The sequence below is a fragment of the Marmota monax genome, unplaced genomic scaffold (genome assembly GCF_021218885.2).
Source record: "Marmota monax isolate L192 unplaced genomic scaffold, Marmota_monax_Labrador192_F-V1.1 WCK01_AAM20220418_F8-fsc00116, whole genome shotgun sequence".
Taxonomy (NCBI): domain Eukaryota; kingdom Metazoa; phylum Chordata; class Mammalia; order Rodentia; family Sciuridae; genus Marmota; species Marmota monax.
Window position 1 is genome coordinate 5,759,201 of NW_026695220.1, and position 22,031 is coordinate 5,781,231.

Below are 22,031 nucleotides of genomic sequence, written 5' to 3' on the forward strand. Positions count from 1 at the left end.
ATGCTGCTAAGTTCCATTTCTTGTACAAAAGAAGAAAAAAAAAAAAACAAAGCCTAGGCTCAGAGAGCCTTACTGCTAAGGTCTGCCAAATATTTAATACAGAACTAATACTAATTCTTCTTAATTTGTTCCAGAAATAGAATTAGAAAAATACTTCCAAACCATCCTATGATGCCAGCATTCCCTTTCATTAAAACCATATAAGGATATACACAAAGTAACACAAATCGAACAAAACACACAAAACCCCAAAACAAAACCAAAAAACTGCAAGCCAATACTGATGAACACAGGGACAAAATCCTCAACAAAAGACATAGAAACTTAATCCAACAGCATGTTAAAAACATTATTCATTGGGGCTGGGGATGTGGCTCAAGTGGTAGCGCGCTCGCCTGGCATGCGTGCGGCCCGGGTTCGATCCTCAGCACCGCATACAAACAAAGATGTCTGCCGATAACTAAAAATAAATAAATATTAAAAATTAAAAAAAAAAAAAAAAAAAAAAAAAAAAAACATTATTCACTATCATCAATGTGATTCATATCAAGAATGAAAGGATTAACATACGAAAATTAATAATGGACATAAATTACACGATCATGTCAATAGATATAGAATAGGCATTTGATACAATTCGCTATCCCTTCATGATAAAATTGAAGGGATGAATATACGTCAAAATGGTAATACTATTTATAATATGCCATTGCATAACACACTCAACCTGTGGAAGTCCTAGTTTAAGCAATTAGGAAAAAGAAAGAAATCAAGGGCATCTAATGAGAAAATTAGTTGATTGTTTTGATTTGGGGTTTGAGCCCTAGCACCACAAAATCTACTCTTGCAGGTGATAAGATCTTATACATTTAAAAAAAATTCCATCAAAAACTATTAGAAATATTGAATAAATTCATTATAATTGCAGTACCACGAAATCTAAAAATTCACAATGTCATATCATTTTACCTAATTAAGTATAACTATGATCAGAAAGACAAAAAAATAATAAGCACTGGCTCGGATGCAGAGAAAAGGGAAGCCTTGCACACTTTTGGTGGAAATTTAAATTAATGTAGTCATCTGGAAAACAGTATGAAGGTAATTTAAAAAATAAAAAATAGAATTACCATATGATACATTAGTCCCACTGCTGGATATATATCTACTGGAATAAATCCATATGTGGAAGAGACATCTATACTCCTGTTTCATTGAAACACTATTTCCAATAGACAAGAAATACAAACTACCTAAAGGTCCATGAACTGATGAATAGATAAAGAAAAAGTGGCATACATACACAAAGGAATAAAAGTTAAAAAATTGGTCTCATAGAAGTTGAGAGTAGAATGGTGGTTACCAATGTCAGGCAGAGTGAGAGGAAGGGAGAAATATGAAATGTTGATCAGTGAATAATAATCCTAGATAGGAGAAAGAAGCTCTTGTGTGCTTTTGTATAGTAGCGTGATTATAGATAACAATAATATAATAAATGTTTTAAAAAGCTAGGAAAGAAATTTTGAAAGATTTTAACATGAATAAATGATGGGCATTTGAGGAGATAGGTAAGTTTTACCAGGTTAAATATTTTACAATATGTACAATATCAAAATATCATGTTATCCCATTAACATATGTAATTTGGGGGAGGTACCAGGGATTGAACTCAGGGTCACCTGACCACTCAGCCACATCCCCAGCCCTATTTTGTGTTTTTCTTAAAGACAGGATCTCATTAAGTTGCTTATTGCCTCGCTTTTTGCTGAGGCTAACTTTGAACTCGTTATCCTCCTGCCTCAGGCTCCCAAGCGGCTGGGATTACAGGAATACACCACAGTGCCCAGCTTCAATTATTGTTTTTATGTACAAGTGAAAATAAATTTAAAATAATAAAAATTGGGGGGAGCAAAATGTTTATTTTGAAATAATCTTACATTTCATTGCTGATAGGCAGCCAAATAATAAATATTCTATGAACAAATCTTGAAAAGGTTAAGAAGGTAATAACTATTTTTTTTTTCTTTTCGTGGTACTGGGGATTGAAAATACTAGGCAAATTCTACCACTGGTCTTCATTCCTAATCCTTTTATTTTTATTAGAGAAAGGGTCTCACTAACTTGCCCAGGCTGGCCTTCAACATGTGATCCTTGATGCTCCTGCTTCAGCCTCCCAAGTGGCTGGGATTACAGGCATATGCCATTGTGCCTGGCTAATAGAGCAATATTTTAAAATTAATATCAGGTATTCTGTAACAAGGTCTTTTTACCTTTAAAATAAACAGGTGCATGACCTATGTTATACATCACATAAAATATATATCTTTTTATATGTTTATAAACATGTCTCATGCTCTTTATATATGTATAAACAGATAGAGACTCACACATACATGCACACATGCAAATTCACAAGCATTTCTTTCAGTTAAAATCTCTTCACAAAATAATTTGAGAGCTCTGTGTCCCAAATTTAGAACACAATAAATAATTAAGTACTATCATAGAACTAATTGCATGCTTTTAGTTATTTATTTCTTACCATATTAAATAATATTATTTATTTTAGAAGTAGTATACCTACTGAGGGTAATGAGTGTTTTAGTCAGCTTTTTCGCTCCTGTGACTAAAAGGTCTGACCAGAACAATTTTAGGTGCAAAATTTTATTTGGCAACTCAAGGTTTTCAGAGGTATCAATCCAGAGACAGTAGGCTCCATTCCTCTGGGCCTAAGGTAAGGCTGAACATCATGGCAGAAGAGTGTGGCAGAGGGAAACAGCTCACATGATGATCAGTAAGCTGAGAGAGACTCCACTCTCTAGTTACAAAATATATACCCCATAGCCCCACCCCCAATGAACCACTTCCTCCAGCCACACCCCACCTGCCTCCAGTTACCACTCAGTCAGTCCCATCAGGGATCAATTTACTGATTTGTTCAAAGATCTAATCCAACCATTTGTCCTCCAAACCTTGCATTGTCTCACACATGAATTTTGGGGGGTTACCACCTCTAAACCATAACAATGAGTTAAGCAAAACTTTTGCCAGGACAAATAAAGCATGGGGATTATTATCCTCTAGGAACAATTGCTTGCCTGCACACAGGCTTGATAGGTTTTAAGAAACTTAAGTTCTATGTAGTCCTGTCTCTTAAGGGCAATTTGGAGGCTTTAGTGTCAAAATATAGTCTACTGTCATGTATATCTTAAAACAAAAAATAAATGCATGTTTTAAAATTGAAGATTAATATGCTTAATGCATATATTTGTTTTAGAAAATAGGAGAAACAAATGGAATTCTGTGAATGGTGCACCACAAAACGTCTAAGTTCAAGTGCATTTTGTCATCAAAGTTGATGTACCAGTGTTAGATAGACAAACATATAATTAGAATAAATTTGAGTGCATAAGTGACAGAAAAATAAGTTAACCTTCTTTTCCATACTTACTTAACTGATCTGTACTTACCTGTACATCTTAATTTAATTTTTTTATCTGAGACCACTTTAAGCTACTTTTAAATTTGATGAAAAATTTTACTAAATGGTGGCATAATTTGAGTTCAAAACGAATTAATCACTTGCTAATATTTATCTTTAATATGGAAGTGGTCATCTATCAGAGATCTTTTATAAAACTGGTTCTGAACCCCCCCCCCCAAAAAAAAAAGAAAATAAATATGAAATTTACTGGGTTATTCAGGTACGACTGACCACAATAAAGCAAGTTGTAAAAATGCGGAATTTCTGATCACTCTAATCAAATCAACAAGTTCAAGACATCAAGTATGGCTCTATCTATTAAAAGGGTTATGACAGATTAGTAATTTTGCATAATGGCTCTATAACTAGCATGTAAAAGTTCAGTGTCATGGAGAATCAACAAACAAAATAGAATAAGGAATTTTCCTGTCCAGTAAATGTATTAGTATTCATAAGTTCAACCTTCTATTTTCATTTTCAAGTTTTTATACTAAATAAAAATCACAGCCATATGTTCAAAAATGTTCTTGTATACAAAAAAAAGTTTATGGTTTTTCTCCATAAAACACGTTTCAGCATCCCAAGATGGAGTAATTAGAGAGATGTTTCTGCATAGAATTCTATAAATTGTCACACCTGTTTAGTTGAACAAAAATTGAAAATATGCAGCCTTCAGCAGAATTCAAGAACTCATTAAAAGACATACTTCACCAGCAGAAATTACCTAATATAAGAAACACATCAGTCATTTTCAGGCAGTCATCAAATGATTTTTAAATCACTGAAACTGGCAAATCAGAAGTGGAAAATTATCACAATTATATAAGCAGTATTACTTTGATGTAAAGAACATCTATCACCAATGATAGCCAATTCAAATTCTACAAGGGGGGGGGGCATTGGGGCTTTCAATATTACAAGGCTAAAAATAAGTATGATTTTTTTTTTCATTTTAAAACAAAGAAGGCAATGATGTAGTATTCTTGGTATAAAAATTGAACATACTTGGATTAAAAAATAAGCAGGTATTCATATTTTCCTTATGGCCATTTTTTAATAGACCCTGTATTTTATTTTTAAGAGATGACATATTTCTTTCAATATTTTTTACAGTATTCTAACAAAACACGGAGAGAGCACTGTTATTCTGTCTATAATAGTGTATGATGCTTAAGTATAAGCCTTTGCCTCAAGATGAAAAAAAAATTGCCTCATACCTATTCTTAAGTACATTCATCAGAATAGAATCATACTTTGAAATCCCTTTAAGATTAAGAACATCCTCTCTATTTCTTCCTATCTTCATTATCAAACATTTATTCATACCTTGTATGTGCTACTGGATATGGCTGTATATCTGAATAGATCATGGACCTGGTTGTCAAGGACTTTGTAAATCAGTAAGAAGAGTTAAGGAGGTAGATTTAAAGAAGTAAAGAAAGAAAGACTTTTAGAAAATATGTAAAATATGAGCAATAGTTGAGAAAATGTGAGTTTGTATAATTCGTTTATTACATGATCATTAGAACTATTTGATAAGAGTGGTTGGCTAGTTTAGAGAAGTTTTGAGAACTGTTTATGAGAGAGAGTAGATGGAAGTCACTTAAGTAAACACTGAAATGGCAGGATCAAGGACCCTAGAAATGACTGTGTTAGCAAAACGGAAGAACTAAACACTGGGTGAGGATTTGTGGCAAGCAATGGCAAAAGTAGCAGCACATAAAACAAATTGCTCACTATGTGTCTTTCACTGAGAAGTTTAGATAAATTGTTTCATTTGATCTTCAGAGAAACCCATGAGGTGAGTATTGACAACTCTTATGGTTTTAGAAAACAGGAAATTAAATTTAGAGAGCTTATATACTATTCTAAAGATCAAATATACAGGTAGAGGTGGAGATGATCTCAGAACACCAACCTGTGCATTTCCAGTTGCAATACTACACGCCCTGTAGTATTAGTATACAGTGCACCTCATTCATTTTGCATAGCAGACAGGGAAGATGGATGTTATTCCCTCCTGTTATTGCAGAAGTAGTAATCCAAGATTAGAGAGCTGAAATTTGTACATGCAAGTCCTAGTGTCTCATAACCAAGCTTGTATCTCTATCCAGTCCATATTCTTTCCATTATATAACATACAAAGGAAAAAACAACTAGAGACTTTGAAAATAGAAAATAACTTTTAAAAAGGTGCTTTGGCAGTACTGTGTTGAACTGTTTGACCTGGACAAAATATATTTATCATACCTACCCAGTTCTCTTTCTCCCTAAGTTCAAACTCTTCACAGCACTCCATATACTAAAATCTAGTGACTTATAGATTTGAATTTGAGTTTTGAATAGTCATATAACACAGTGATGTCATCATCATTTTATAAGAAGTTCATCTTTATGCCTAATTATATATACTTAACTTTAGTTTATCACAAATTATATTTCTATTTGATACATTCTGTTTAGTATCATTGAAGAGTTACCTCTTTCAATGAATACAAATAATGTTTCTGAAGACTAAGACGGGTGGAAAGACAAAAAGACAGACATAGAGGACAGAGTTGTGCTGACATTTGTGATGCTTTTTCAAATGAACTCTCTTGTAGAATACTATAAAAGCTCTACATAAAAACACACAAACAGAAACTTCAAAGTTTTCAAAAAGTAAACAAAACAAGGTACAATTAGCAAGTACAAGTACATTTTTTTAAAAAAAGTTGCTTAACAGAAATGATCTCATTAGAAGAACACACAGAAAAATGACTGAACTAAAATGAATAGAACCTCAGCAACTGGTATGTGTCTACCATACATGCAACTGTACAAGGAAAGGATAGGGATATTTTGGTAGTAAAACTGATTTAATAATAAGGGTCTAAAACTTCTCCAGTATAGTAAAAAATATTGCCTTACAAATCCAAGAAGCTTGGTTATTGTTACTGGTCTTAAATATCAGGATTAAGCCCCTGCTACCCGAATCTTAAACACCCAAGAAACACAGAGGCAAGGATGGAAAGCAAGTTTTATTTTAAGAAAGGGACAGAGGCACAGACTTCTCCAGAGAAGGGAGATCAGAGCCGGGTGCCCACAGGACATGGTTTGTCTTGCTTTTTTATAGACCCCAGAACCCCAGATCTTCTCTTTCTTATCAGTGTATATGCGTAGGGCAGGAAGAAGCAGCACAGTGGTAATCCTTTATGAAGAGAAATGCAATTCCCCAGAAGTGATAGCAACTCCTTGAGCTGGTATTCACCACAATAGAAGAGATACCAGAAGACAACAAATGAAGTTTCAGTTGTTTGTCAGGGTAAAGTAGGCTGGCAGAAGAAATCATTTGTTTGTTCTTGCCTCTTAGTGTTATGTTAGTTTAGATTATACTGTGTTTGATAATACAAGTCAACATCAATGAGGACAGTGATCATAGTTAGCAGAGAATAAAGAAGAAAACTAATACAAAATGAAATTTGACAATGTAAAGGTGATTACAGTTCAGAGTAAATTTACGAAATCCTTTTTATTCAATCTATAAGAAAACTGTATACATCTTTAAAAGTTTTAGTTTAATTTCACAAAACATTTGCCATAAAACATAATTCCAAACTTTATAATGCTAAACCTTATAGTGAATAATACTTATGTTTATCAGCTCATATACTAAAAATATATTTTTTAAAAAAATTCACTTATAAGAATGAAGTCCAGTTCAATTCTCTACCTGGTAGGGGGTTAGAGCTAGGGTTGAACTGACAGATTAATTTTCCAACCTCCATCAGAGTTAACTCTCAAAATAAGATTAGAAATGAATTATTAAAAATGAAGAAAATGATATCTGATTTAACTCCTGCCAGCTTTTCTTTCTGTGGACAAAATTCCATTCTCCATAAATTTTACCCAGTGGTGGGGATTATGTAAATGGAGAAGTCTAATTTGCATTGGAAATCATTCTGCCTACATTTTGATTTAAACTGAATTCCTTACACTACTCTCTAGTAGTCAGATTGGATCTCCCGTTTCCTGTCCAGAATGATCCCTAAAGTCACTATACTCTGTTAATTGGTTACTTCTCCAATGCCATGTCAAGTTCTCCATTAAATCACTCATATTGACTCGAGATCTCAGCATGTCTTGCAAATATACCTTCCTGAATCTTGAAACTAAAATTGTACTTTGTAACTTAATATTAAATGAAGACTGAAGAATTTATTTTCTGGAAAATTACTGTTTCCTACACCAAACTATTAATTGAAAGCAAGTGTCAGAAACTACATATACATAGCTTGAACATTTTAATGTTTCCTTGAAGTGCTAAACAATTATATTTTTAAAATAGTTTGTCAATAAATCTTATGAAGTTACAAAATTAGACTAAATCACTTTAAAATGAATGCATTAAAATATAACATTAATATATAACATTCTTATGCCTGTAGGTTCCTGAAAGTTTTTCAAGAAATCAATAATAATAAATTTAAAATATTAATGTCAAAGCCAAATAAATACATAATTTATATTTTTTATAATATTGTTTTATGCACACTTTTGTTTGAGGCTTTAAGTCCAAGAATTATGCTGAAAGTATCCTTAATACAGTTACTAGACTGTTTATTTGGGTCCTCATTCTGTTTTTCTCGGGGTAGCACCAGATTATGCTAATGGTATATAAAAAAGAATTTCCAAATTATTAATTCTCCCCAAATATCCATTTACTATTTGGCCTGAATATTTTAACCAAATGCTATTATTCATAGTTGTATTGAAATAAACAAGGATGGCTTTTAATAGATTAGAACTTTGTACTTTAAATTCTACCATGGTTTTCTCTAGGGGTATGAATATACATAATACACAGAAAACTTTTTAACATGAGGATAATCTGGAAAATGAATTGTGATAGTTTACCTCTTTTTCCAATTCCTTTTAAATACAAAGTATACTTTAACTCTCATTTAGATACATTTTGTAGGACTTCAAAGACCTAAGAAGCCACAAAGAACTTATTCCTTTGTATTTCTGATGGTAAGAAAAGGACACTGATCATTCTGCCCTGATGAGCACACATCAAGCTGGAATTTGTGAGTTAGCTCTATGTTATATGGGACAGAAAAATTGAGGCTGCACATTCTGAGTTTTTAGTGAGTTATCTGCAATAGAGGTTTGATCATTGATTGTATAAATAAGAGGTCACAAAACTATAACTCTGAGCCAGATGAAACACGCCACCTATTTTTGTAATAGAGGTTAAATTGAAATAGAAATGTTCACTCATTTGCATACTCTATAGCTGTTTTCATATTTCAACAGCATAGTTGAGTTACTGAGATATAGACCATGTATTGAACAAAGTTTAAAATATTTATGATATGGCCTCCACAGGAAAAAAAAAAAAGTTTGCTCTCCCTGGGTATAAACATACAACTATTTACATATTTGTGTCCAAATGGGTATTTCTTATTTTTAAATAAATACTTACATGTAACAAATCCAGAAGATTATCATTTACCTTTTTAATAAAAATAAGTTTTAAATTTGTTTTCCCAGAATGTTGATGATGAAGAAATTATTTGACCTTCAACTATGTCACTATTAATGATGCACATCATTAGGTAAAGGGTATTTGTGATATCACTGTCTCTATAAAAGCCAAAAAATGCATATTAGCAGAAGAATCATTATAACATGTATTTTAAATGTTGATAATTATATTAGAAGATTGGTTCTTGATGATGCATGAGGTTCAGAGGCAGAGTGATTCTTACAAATCTCTTCATGAAACATGTCTTATCATTTAGATCAAATGACTGACCCAGAAATATTTTCCTTAGAACTATTTTCCTATTATTCAAAAATAGTTAATTCCAACAATAGTTTGATTTTTCCTTCAATGTGTTGAATTAAAGTGAAATTTTATAAGTTTCTCATGTTGAAGGCAAGACTTCTGGGAGAATTGAGAATGCAATTATGAATTCAGTAAAAATGCTAAAAAAATAAATGATTTGTTCACACAGTGAAATTATGCACACACAAATTTTGTTTTGAATATTATGATATAACCTTTTTTAACAAATTGAGGAAAGTATTGAGCAGACAAAATTCACATTTTGATCCAAATTAGATCTGACATTTGCATCATTTGAATAAAAACTATAGTTGCAAAATTTACCAATGTTAAATATACACACAGTAATGGTACTTTGTGAAAAGCTATTACTGGGGGGAAAATCCACCATGCAGAGTGTACTTTTTTTCCTGCTGTCAATCAATATTTGGATATCAGAAATATTTAGGCCTCTGAAGAGTAATTTTAATAGTGACTCCAATGGTGAGAGAAGGGTTTTCACATTTTAATAGCAAAGTCCTCCAAATTTTGGTTGCATTTACTTCATATCTCCATCAACTCAGTCAAGTGGAAAGGTATGCAAAAGAAACAGGCAGAAATATCACTATTCTCTGGAATTTGGAAGAAATGGATTTTTTTTTTTAATGCGTACTAAAGGAGTTGTTAGGTTTCTAATGATCAATGGAGATACCACAGTCTATGGACATCTTGAAGGGGGACAGATAAGTATTTTCAAGAAAACAGGAAGCCAAAGAGTTCAAAGATTAGACAGAATGATTTAAAGACATTTTCCTTGGTGAAACATTTAACCAACAGCTAAGAATCTATTAGCTTAAAAAATGATATCATCTCATTACTTTAAATTAATTTGAGAAGGAATTTTTACAAATTTGCTTAAAAAAAAAGAAAAAAGAGATTTAGAATGGTGTTATCTAAGGAAATAATGTAGATGTAATTATGCTATGTATTTGCAAAATGTGCGCAATTTCTAAAAATATTTTAGTAGTTAGAAAGAAAATATACCTTGTCACGATAAAAAAAAAAGATGTAGGAACTGATGTCCAAGTTCCCTTTATATTTTTGAAAGCTTACCAGTAGAATCACCTGATTGTATTCACAAAATTGACTTATAAAATTTATTCATGAATAATAATAAGTCACCGTATATAACCTCTAACATTTATTTTTTTTCAATAATAAATAATACATTCAAATTTAATTTGAAATAATTAAGACAAAATTAATTTTTGTGTCTATGTATATGAACATAAAAATATATATGAACATATACATATGTTTGCATTTCTTACCTGTAAATTGTTCATCACATTCACAAATGAAACTATTAGCTGTAACGTTGCTGAAGGTTCCGTGGATACAAATATGTGGTTGACATTGACCAAATATTTCTGAACAATTTCTACCTATAAAAATGAAAACAAAATTTCAACAACAATATATGCATTGCATCTAAATAGCTGATTATGGCCATCAGTTTTCCTTAAATTTTTTTGAGACTAATACAAAAATTTAGGTAAAATAGAATTTAAATTATAAAATAATGTTACATGATGATGTATTTAAATTGAAACAAAAATTAACTTGGATATTTGATATTTTTTTTCATGTTTTGATTTCATCCTGTAATATTCAGTTATTTTCAAATTGTTGATATTTAAGCTTTAATTTCTGTGATAATTCAAATTTTTTATCACATTTTGATGGTATATATCATTCTAATATATAAATATTAATATCTACTGGTACCATTGGAGTGGTAATTTAGAAGGTTTAAATGTGTATTGTGTACTTTACCACCTAAAATAGGAAAGGATTCAAAAGGAGAAAAAGCAGTCTGGATTCTCAGAAGCTGTGTAAAAATACATCTTACACTTTATTTTCTTTGTTGTATAAAATTTTCTAAATCCCACTTACCCATATTCTTGTGGTTCCTTTCTATCATACACCTCAGTCATACCAGGCTATTTGTTCTATACATATTTAATCATCTTATCTTCAAATAATGTTTAATGAAATCCTAAGGTAGGGCCGGTGTACGATTGTTGCTATAAGACAGTTGCACACAATGTGCCAATATACCTGCCTTCTACTCACTTACTTGAGTTCTAATTTAATTTGTTCTTGTCTTTTAAATTCCTCATATATTGAGATCTCTGGTTTAGTAATGTAAAATTCTTTCTTCGTTCACATCAAAACAACCCTCAATACAATAGAAATATAAATATAATTGTATACCAAAATGTTATCTAAAGTCTTAACATCCAATATATCTGAGTGTGAATGCATTTGATGTTGACTGAGTATTTGCAGAAGTAAAGAAGTTTCGGATGAGGTTGTTAGAAGCTAGCAAGTTGTCACATGCCTATAATCCCAGTGACTCTGGAATCTGAGCCAGGAGAAATACAAGTTGAAGGCCAGTCTTAGAAACTTAGCAAAAGCTTTTCTCAAAACAAAATTAAAAAAAAAAAAAACACCAAGACTATAACTTAACTTTGTGGAAAATTTTCCCTGAGTTCAATCTCTAGTTAAAAAAAAAAATGGTTATTAGGATGGGTCTTAATCAATTTGACTGGTGTCAATTGACTAGTATCCTTACAAGAAGTGGAAATTTGAAAATTTGGACACAGACATGTACAGGGGAAAATCAATGTGAAGATATTGTGAGAAGATAGCAATTTACAAACCAAGGAGAGGAACCTCACATGCCAAACCCTTGATCTTGGACCTCTATTGTCCAGGACAGTGAGGAAATTTCTATTGCTTAAGCCAACCAAACTTTTTTTTTTTTTTTTTGTGGCAGTCAGGGCAAACAAATAAAGTGAACACTCTGAATTTCTTTGGTAATTATACATATGTTGGTGTCTTGATATAAAAATAAGTAAGATTTACATATGGTACATGGTAAAAAATCTGTGGTCAAGTTTTCTTTAAAACTCTTTGGACAGGTTAAAATGTATGCTTTAGAAATTCTCAATTAACACCTTTTTATTCACTCAAAGCATTTTGTTGAGTGCTATCACTTTTTGTATAACTTGCCTAATTTTAATATCTGATCTACAACAGCATGAGTTATTGGTATCATCAATGTGAATAGAGTCAAATAACAGTTTGATGACAGTTATGGAAAAATATTCAGTGGAGAGTTTTAGAATTAACTTCTGAAGTGGTGTTTGTTTTTCCCTACCATGGACTATAAAATTACTCTGTGCAAGATTGGCTTAGGTGAGTGCTAAAGCCAATAATGTCTTGTCAAAGTCTTCAATGAAATCTTCAAGCCTAGCTCCAGTAGAATAATCACCAGGCACATGGGAGAAGACCATTGTGAAGTTCTCTAAATGTGCCCAACACAATATGGTGTTTCCAGATATGGTCCACTCCAGATATATCTGCTTCTCAACCTCCTTCCTCTTTAATGACCAAAGTATACTACCAATCAGTTGTTTTCCATTATTATTATTATTAGTAGTAGTAGTAGTAGTAGTATTAGTATTGCTCTGGTTAATCATCCTGGTCTTAATCTTTTCTCTTATAATTTCCAGTGTCAGATCTGTGGAATTCATGTCAAAAGAATTCTCTCAAAGTCCCTACAGTCTAGATATTCCCTATATTTTTTCAATCTTTCTCGTCATTTTCTTCTAATGACCTAAATTTTCCTCTTAAATTCTCTGGTGGACATTCTTAATATTCCCTTTAACCCTTGCTTCAGCCTTAGGTAACAGAATTTACAAAATTCTTAAATTGCCATTCCTGTGGCTTCATCACCCACCAAATTTTCCTTGTCTTTGTCTCTCATTAATCTGGCTAAAACTGATCATTAACATATTATCCTTTTACCAATATTGTCACTCCTTTTACTTTATAGATGCCACACTGATATTTATTACAAACATTTCTCTTGGATCATAATTATTTTTTCTTCTCCAACTCTACCAAGCATCTCCAAAGCTTTCCCCCATTCACATAGTTTCTTAACTTTCTCTATCAAGATACATTCTTTATTTCCTTATTATCACCTAGAATTACTTAATGAAATACCATAAGCTTGGAAACTTTATTCAGTGACTAAAAAGTTTTCTATTATTATGATCCAATTATTTTTAATGTATGAAACATTAATAGTAGATGTGGAAAATATATGAAAGATACTTAAGGATAATCACATATGTTTCTAAGAAAGTTTTCAATATGAAAAAGCCTATTTTAAAGAATGTCTGATGGATTTTTAAATGTACAGAATGCAAATATATTACATTTTATGGAATCTACATTTTTTAAAAAATAGCTTTTTTAACAGTTTATGAATTCAGTTTATTTTTACATTTTAATACAATGTGTAATTAAAAACAAAGAGTTCTTACCTGTAAATGGTGGGTGACAGATACATTCGTAGTCTTCTTTACCCCGTTTTTCTCTTTTATTAATGCAACTTCCATTATTCTTGCATGGTCCAAAATAACATGTATCATATTCTTGGCAGTACTTTCCATAAAATGGAGTCTGGCAATGGCAGCTATATGTCTTCTTCCAAACTTCACTAAGACATTTACCTTGCCCAGAGCAAAATTCTGAACTTAGAGATTCCTGGCAGAACTGTTGTTTGACCGTCACATTCAGTTGAAGTCCCAATTCACAAAGTGAAGGACCACTTGCCATTACTGTGATAAAATAATGTGTGCCAACACTCAGCCACTGTGGATTAACCGTGTGTATCCCTTTTAGTTTGCAACCAAAAAGTAACTGATCTTCAGCTGTGGTATTTTGTACACAGTCAATGAAAGATGCTTCAGAAACATTCATCAGATTTATCTTGGAAAATTGAAGAGACGGATCAGAAGAAATTACAAGGATGTCTCCTAATTGAATCTGCAAAGGGCAAATCTGGGGAACAACTTGATTGAGTAAAATATTCATTTTAGTGTTTACACCCCAAACCGAGCAATCTCTGTAGAAGTCAGTGCAGATGTTGTCTGTCAGTGTCCAATTCACAACATATGTTGAGGGTTGTGGATGCCATCCTTGAACCAACTGCCATTTACATGTTATTTTTCCATTTGTAAAAGAGCTATGGAGAACTACCAGGATCAGAATGATGATTGACTTGTTAGTCATTTTTTGTACAATTGTATTTTACAGTCTCTCATGAAAATGTCAGGAGGAATTGCTGTGAAATGGTCTTATTTAATTATTGCTGGATATTTACAGATAGAGATATTGTTCACAAATTCCTGGGGTTGACTTTTTTTTTGTCTGTTCCTTTTACATTTGATGGCAGGGGAATTTGATAAAGAAACAGGAGAGTTCGTGTTTTAAATATCCCTTAAAACATAAAAAAAAACACATTGTTAGAGAAGTTTTTACTCTATAAATTACTTAATGATATAGAAAATATTTAGATGATTTCTTAGGTCAAATAAGAACTGGCATAGCAAAGACAATGTCACTAATAGGTATGGACCTCTTGGGGAAAAAAGGCCAGTCAGCAACACCCGGCTAAAATATATTAATCTGGGCCAATCTTATGTAACCACCTACTTTTGAAAAGTTTTACATCATGGCATAATTAAAGCAGCAAATCACAGCAGTCTTTGTAAGTTGTCTTTATACCAATCTTAAATTTCACTGACATAGAGCAATAGCCAAGGCTCTTTATGAATGCTTTCAATTATCTACATATAAATATTCCTTTTCTAATTGGTTTAAGTATACCACCTTAAAACATAAAGTAATCATAAAGATAATTTAAGTATAACTTTATATAATATTTTCATATAAACTCAAGTTTAAATGGCTGTTGTTGAAAATCATGTTGTTTTTAATTTGTAAACTATAGGATGGGATTCCCACATAAAGGACTCATAGAAAATGCATTGTATAAACCACCAATCTTCCCCCAGCATGTTTGGAATGACAGAGAGATGGCAGTCAAATAGGGAAGAAGAAGTGTAAAATGGAATAGTAAAAGCATGTTTACAAATCGAAGTAATATTGAAATAGCATTTATTTCATCCTGCATACCTACACTGAAAGTGCAGGTAAGAGCATCAGTTTTGTATAGAGGTCACCATTGCTTCAAGAGGGCAAGAAAACAAGCAAGGATTCTGAGAGCTAATATAGTAAGACACTTTTTTAAGTGATTACCTATTATTGAGGGGTCACTCTGTGCAAATCACACTTACTAGTCAGTTAGCAAATAAACTACAATATTTATAACCAAAACCAAAATTTGAGTAGAACTTTAAATAAGTATAATGGGAATATCCGTTCCTTGGATTTTAGTTATGTAGCTTATTTACTCTATGTTGTTAGGCAACATATGCTTTAAATCCATTCACTTTTCTATAACTACATGGAGGACAGTACACCTGTATAATAAGGTAATAGTGAAGGTTAAATTGCACTATGTAAGCAAGAGTCATTTCATAAAGGACTATTGTTTGCTTTTCATATAGACAGCCAATTTTAATTAGCAACTATCTTTGATTAAAATTTATAATTATCAGATATCAAATTGCAACATTTAATCTGTACCATGAATAGCAATAGAATGCTAAAATAAATTACATATAACATTTTAAAATTAATGTATTAATTTGTATAAAATATTTGGTAGTCCACTATCTTTTTATATATATCTTTACTTTATTTTTATGTGGTGCTGATGATTGAATCCAATGCCTCACGCATGCCAGGTGAGCATGCTACTACTTGAGCTGTATCCCCAGCCCTGGCCATTTCAGATCATGCAGAAATCAAATTTGATATATAAATTACCTCTTTCAATTTCATTTCTTCATGTCACAAACCTATAAAATATGTTATTGTGAGTAGTATATAATACTACTAAATATCTGGAAAAGTTAAAATATATAATTTTCATAGAACTAACTGTTAAGCATAATCAAATCCATTTCATATATGTTAATTATCAGAAAATTTTGTATAAATTACCAATCACAGTAAAAGTTTAAAGAAGTACATTACACAAATATATTCTGGACCAATCTATATCAAAATAGTATGCTAGATCCTACAAATTTATCAACTATCAGTTGGAAGAATGTACCAAAGTATAGAACTAAGAACTTAACGAAGACATTATTTGTCATTGACATTAAATCCATTCTATCAAATATGGTCTAAATTCAGATGATGAAATGGAATCATGTTGGAAAGCTGGAGTATTCCAGAAGAAAACATTTATCAAAACATGTTGAGGGGAATGTGATAATAGATGCCTTTAAGGAAGAAAAGTAGACCATGTAAGTGCAGAGGGAAGCAGAATCATGATGAAAAACAAACTCTTGATTCAGAGTATAGTAAGAAGAACAGACATTGTCAATAAAGGAGATTGTCATCCTTGCACAGGGGCCTTGCTAATCTTCTCTGTATTGTTCCAACATTACATTTCCTAATAAAGTCATAGACTATAAAATTCTGAGATAATTAATGTTAAGATAAAAATTTTATAAAAAGGAAATAGTATCTTCTCTGAAGGAAAGGGTGAGCCTTTTGAAGATTTAGATAGGGATTAACAAAGAAAGACTTTTATTTTGATGACATCAATCTAATTGCAGAGTAAGGAACATATTGGAGAGTATAATTAGAGGAGTTGAGACACTGATGGAGCAAATAATAGCACAGATCTAATAAAATGATAATGATGACTAACTAGAACAGTAGCAGCAGAAACAGACCAATGCTGGTGAAGTTCAGAAATGCTACAAAGGTAGAATCACATGGTCTTGAACACTGTGACCTAAGAAAAGTTAAACTCAGAAGCACCAGGTAGAGAAACAAGATGGCAAAGAAAAAAGAGATGTCCAAATCCACATACTTGATTTGAGGTATGCCTCATTGATTTTCTAATACAAGCTTTCAGAAATCAATTGTTAATACATATGTGAGTATAGGAGATAAAACTAGGCTGGAATTATGAACCTGATCATATTAATTACATTTTTATTTCCATGTGTATATAAAGTTGATGGAGGGTTAAGTTGAAAAAACTTGAGTTTAAATCATAAAAAGGAAGCACATAAAAAGATATAAAGCAGTATATCTAAAGCAGAAGAAAATAATAATGAATATAGAGCAGGAGGAAAGAAGAAGATAATTTTCAAATACTAATATTGTGACAGGTGGCAGAAAGTTGAGGAACTTACGTTAGGGGATATTCTATTTATGAAACAGAAAAAGATTCGGGGTGATGGTCATTCTGTATTTAAAAAGAGGACAATGGACAAGAGTGTGTTGAAATAAACAATGAGGAAAACATAAGAATGTTAGAGAAAAATCAAAGAACCACTAGGTAATTTTGAAACACTTTATGGCTGTAAATGTCAAATTTACAGTAGTATCAACCTGCCTGCACAGGTGCATTATTTTCCCAGTAGCATAGTTTAAAAAAAAAAAAAAAACAATAAAAATAAGTTGCAAATGGGTTCAAACACAAACAGTTACCAATTTAATTCCACATGCAAATGCTAGGAAACAAATTACATTTGCATTGAAGCAAAATTAGGTCTGTGTGACATTTTTAGCCTGGCTGCAGATGTGAGCTTGCATTACTGCAGGGCTAATCCTGTGCTTCTCAGAACTCTCTAGGTCCCTAATTATTGTGCATTTATGTCTTTAAAGAGAAAGTGACTTAATGCATTACATTTATGCCTCATGGAAATTTAAATAAATGTAAATAGCAACAAAAAACAACAAAAAATAACCCTTCTATATAAGGTCAGTTTGCATTCATACATACTGAATGCAAAATGCTTTGCATTTCAGTAAGAACAAGAATAATATAAACATCTCACATGAATAAATTTGAATAAGTGCTATAATTTGGACTCTAAAGGTAAGTATAATGGTGAATGACATGGTTTGTTATTTATAAATAATACTCTTCAACCCTGCACAAAGTAGCAAACCAAATGACATTCTGCTCTCTTCCAAACTTACAGACACATTCATTGTGTGGTTGAGAGTTGAAATGAAAAAGCATTTTCATTCTATGTGATATTATCAGTATATCATATAAATTCTTGAGCCAAAAAGCCCAGAAACTGAGGAACTAAAATATAATGGAGTCATTTATACAGGGGTGAGAATTAACAATACTATATGTAATTTAGGTATAACTATACTCAAGGCATAATATTACAAACTGTGGAAGTTTAAAATAAATTTGTATTATTCTGTACAACAGTGGTTATTTCAGTTTTCACCCTAATGTGTGTATAATCTTCAAAATAGTTTTTTTAATTTATATAATATATGTTATGTTTTAAAAACATCTAAAAATGTGAGAATTAGAAATGGAGGGTATAAAATTAACAGATTTATATTGTAAGTTCTAATACTATATGCATATGCTCTAGATGAAGGACAACAGATTTTAAACAAAACACATTTTATTGAAATTATAGGAGGGAAATGAAAATGTGGGTTTTAAATGCCAGTACAGCTAGATATCAGCAGTATAGAGTAAAAATTCTAGCAAGAATTCTGGAAAAAGAAAAAAAATAATAATAAAAATTGAAAGGAAAGCCGAGATGAGCAATGGACATGAGGTAATCAATATACTCAGGAGAATTCAGAGTATGAACATGTTTATTTATGTAGGCAGTACAGCATTGAATTAAGCTAAGGGTTTCTCATGAAAGATGGTAAACTAAAAACCTGGAGAAAAATAATTTTCAGAAGGTGGATGAAAAAAGATATTTCAAACTTACTTTGTATTTTGTTAGAGAAAACAAAAAGGGAAAAAAGTTTCCAAATTTTTTTTACCATGCTGATACTTGCACAGATTATAAAGTTAATTTACTAAATTCAATGATTATAATGCTGCTAACATCTGCAACTGAACTTAATCAGTATTCCCAAAGCTGATATATTTGTATAACATGTTAGGCTTTTAAGGGTTAAGGGACAGGAAAATTAAATGTAGAAAATTCTTTCAACAAAATTTCCATGAAAGAAAAGAGAATATACAGAGAAGTTGACAAAATACAATGGAAATCTCATTTAAGCCATCAATGTCTACGAAAACTTTTTGTTTAAACTCAAGTGTCTATATTGTGTAGCACATTCCTATAAATTATGGTACATTTTTGAATGCCCTTTTTAAGTATAAATAGTGTGCAAAAATGTATCTTTTTCAATTACCTGAAAATCATTTGATTTCTGTCCCTTACATTTATGTATTCTTAAAATGAAAAGTCAGGAATAAAGTAAGTCTAGAGAACATGGGGCTCAGTGACATAAGAGGTAGATTGAGCCACAAGAAAATGTGAATCTCATGCTTGAGCTAAAGAATGTAATAGTACATCATGAGATTAGGTTCAGGGATGGGACAAGGTCCGAATGTTTGGTTATGCTCATTACTCAGCTGCTTATAAATAAATGTATGCTTTTATGATGTATTCATAACTTGCTTACACAGTTAGGGATTAAATTTATTCTGTATTATTTTAGAATAGTTTTCACTTTTAGTCCACATATTTAATGAGTAGGCCATAAAGTTATGAATAGCTATTTTAAAGAGGATCTATTAGAAATTGAGTTTACCCATTATGAAATTAAAGAAGTTTACTCTAAGTAATCTAGTTTAGAAAATAGTTTGCATGTGTCTGTGTGTATGCACATACACACATGTATATATCTATTTATATGTATTTACATGTGTAACATTCACCACAATCTGAGTAATCATGAAATATTGGTATTATTATTTCTGCTCTCATTTTGTAGATGATGAAAATGAGAATTTAAACAACTAATCAAAGTTTCATTATTTATATCTTTCAAGTATATCTGCCCTATTTCTTGACAAATTATATGTTTTTCTAGAGGTATTTTAGTTCAATGAAGACAAGTTACAATTAAACAAAATATGTAAATTATGGTTAATATGATTCAATCACTATTTTTCTGTGACCAAACTGGTAAAGGAAATGGAAAGGAAAATGAATATGGTGTAATTAAATAACAAATTGAATATTATTAATTCACTGATTATAGAGTAAAAATGTGTCCTTATTTCAAGGACTACAATTTTAATTATTATTATGCATATTATATTTTTTTATCTTGTGGTTAAATTTCGTCAAAACACAAAATTTTATATTCATCATGGTGAAAAGTTACCAAGATTATTGTAAATAAATCAGATTACACTCCAAGGAATCAGAATTTGTTTTGTAATACTATAAGTTGTTTCTTAAAAAAAAAAAACTCAGCACATTTGCAACTAAATAGAGGGTAAAGAGAGTATTGTCAAATAGAAAATGATGGTATAACAGTATCACACCTAATCAACATGATTATTTGATTTCAGGAAACAGATCTGTTTTTATAAAAGTTTGTATAAACTGTACCTTATTATATATTTATACTTCTTTCCCACCCATATTAATTTAGAGTATGATCCTTAATTCTTTTCTGATATTAATTAACATTTTCTATTACTTATATCTATTAATTTCCATAGAAATTGTTCTCTGTTAAAACAATGACCTTTGTTGAAATTTACATGACTCTACTACAAGAAAAGTCTAAATCTATATGAGAATCAAAGTCAAAAATATAGTGAGAGCTAAAACAAGTTTTCTAATTTCTGGGCATATTTATGTTTTTTAAAATTCATTCTTTGGAAATAGTAAATATCATAGATATGGTAGAATTTTCTATATGTTTTAGCATCTTCCAGAGATGCAATTATCTCTCATTGAGACTCTGAATAAATGATTTTAACTCTTATGAAATCTGACAGAGATCTGCATTCTTTGAAGATCTGAATGTCACGAAAAGTAAGGAAAGAGTAGCTACAGAAGATAATGTCAATGGCTTGAACAGGAATGAAGATGGCCCTTTATATCATTTGAAATCTTAACTGGAATCTAGTATTAAAAAAAAATTCTACTTGCAATATTCTCACATTACCTGTTAATATAAAGATTGTAAATTATTGATTTGAAAGCCAAAACTGTACTACAGAATTTATAATCTTGAGCCCATTTAGGAAAAATTGTTCTATTTGCATTGCAATTTATGTAAAAAGATAATGAATGTTATGGAAACAAAAATTAAGATGATTCATTATTCTTAATTCTTTTTTAAAAAGTTAAAGGGTAAAGTTTGATCAAGAAAAAGGAAAATTTGGAAACACAACAAAGCTATGCAGGAAAAACTACAGTTTTTTATCTTTGTCAGAATGAAAAGGAATAAATTAAATGACATAGACACAATGAACATGACAAAACAACACAGAGAATTGATATGAATTATCCTAACATATCCAAAACAAAGGGCCATCAATTAAAGTGACAAAGTAAAAAATATATGATTACCTTGAAAATTTAAGGATTAATATTATTATTAAAACTCACTTTCTTGTTACTAAAGGTAAATATTATTTTAAATCTTAAAATATTTAATGGGGCACTTATGAAATAACAGTTAAAAAAGATATTAATTATCCTGCTCTACTCTCTAAAGTTGTCTTAATCTAACATACTTAAGGATATTAATTCCATATTGCCAAATTGCATACACACTGTCTTCTTTTCATAAATACTTATTTCATTACAGTGGGTGTAGAGTCATGCCGCAGTCCGGCTGCAGCAAAATAACCGGGGGGTGACGAACAACTTGTGAACGTTGATACAGCAGGAGTGGGAGCCCTTTATTGCAGGACAG

General features: G+C 31.1%; 1 protein-coding gene and 1 non-coding gene across 2 annotated transcripts in view; both read right to left on the reverse strand.

Annotated features, from left to right (window-relative positions):
• The window catches only part of Eys (eyes shut homolog), a 1,592,434-nt gene extending 1,577,987 nt beyond the window's left edge, over nucleotides 1-14,447 (reverse strand). Inside the window, 2 exon segments of the mRNA XM_046432606.1 lie at nucleotides 10,628-10,741; nucleotides 13,697-14,447. Of these exon segments, the coding sequence (XP_046288562.1) occupies nucleotides 10,628-10,741; nucleotides 13,697-14,447 (865 nt within the window).
• Nucleotides 14,448-16,657: 2,210 nt separating this feature from the next.
• On the reverse strand, nucleotides 16,658-16,761 carry LOC124085096 (U6 spliceosomal RNA). The gene has a single exon (XR_006849336.1). It is a non-coding gene; the product is annotated as a U6 spliceosomal RNA (small nuclear RNA).
• Between the last annotated feature and the right edge of the window lie 5,270 nt (nucleotides 16,762-22,031).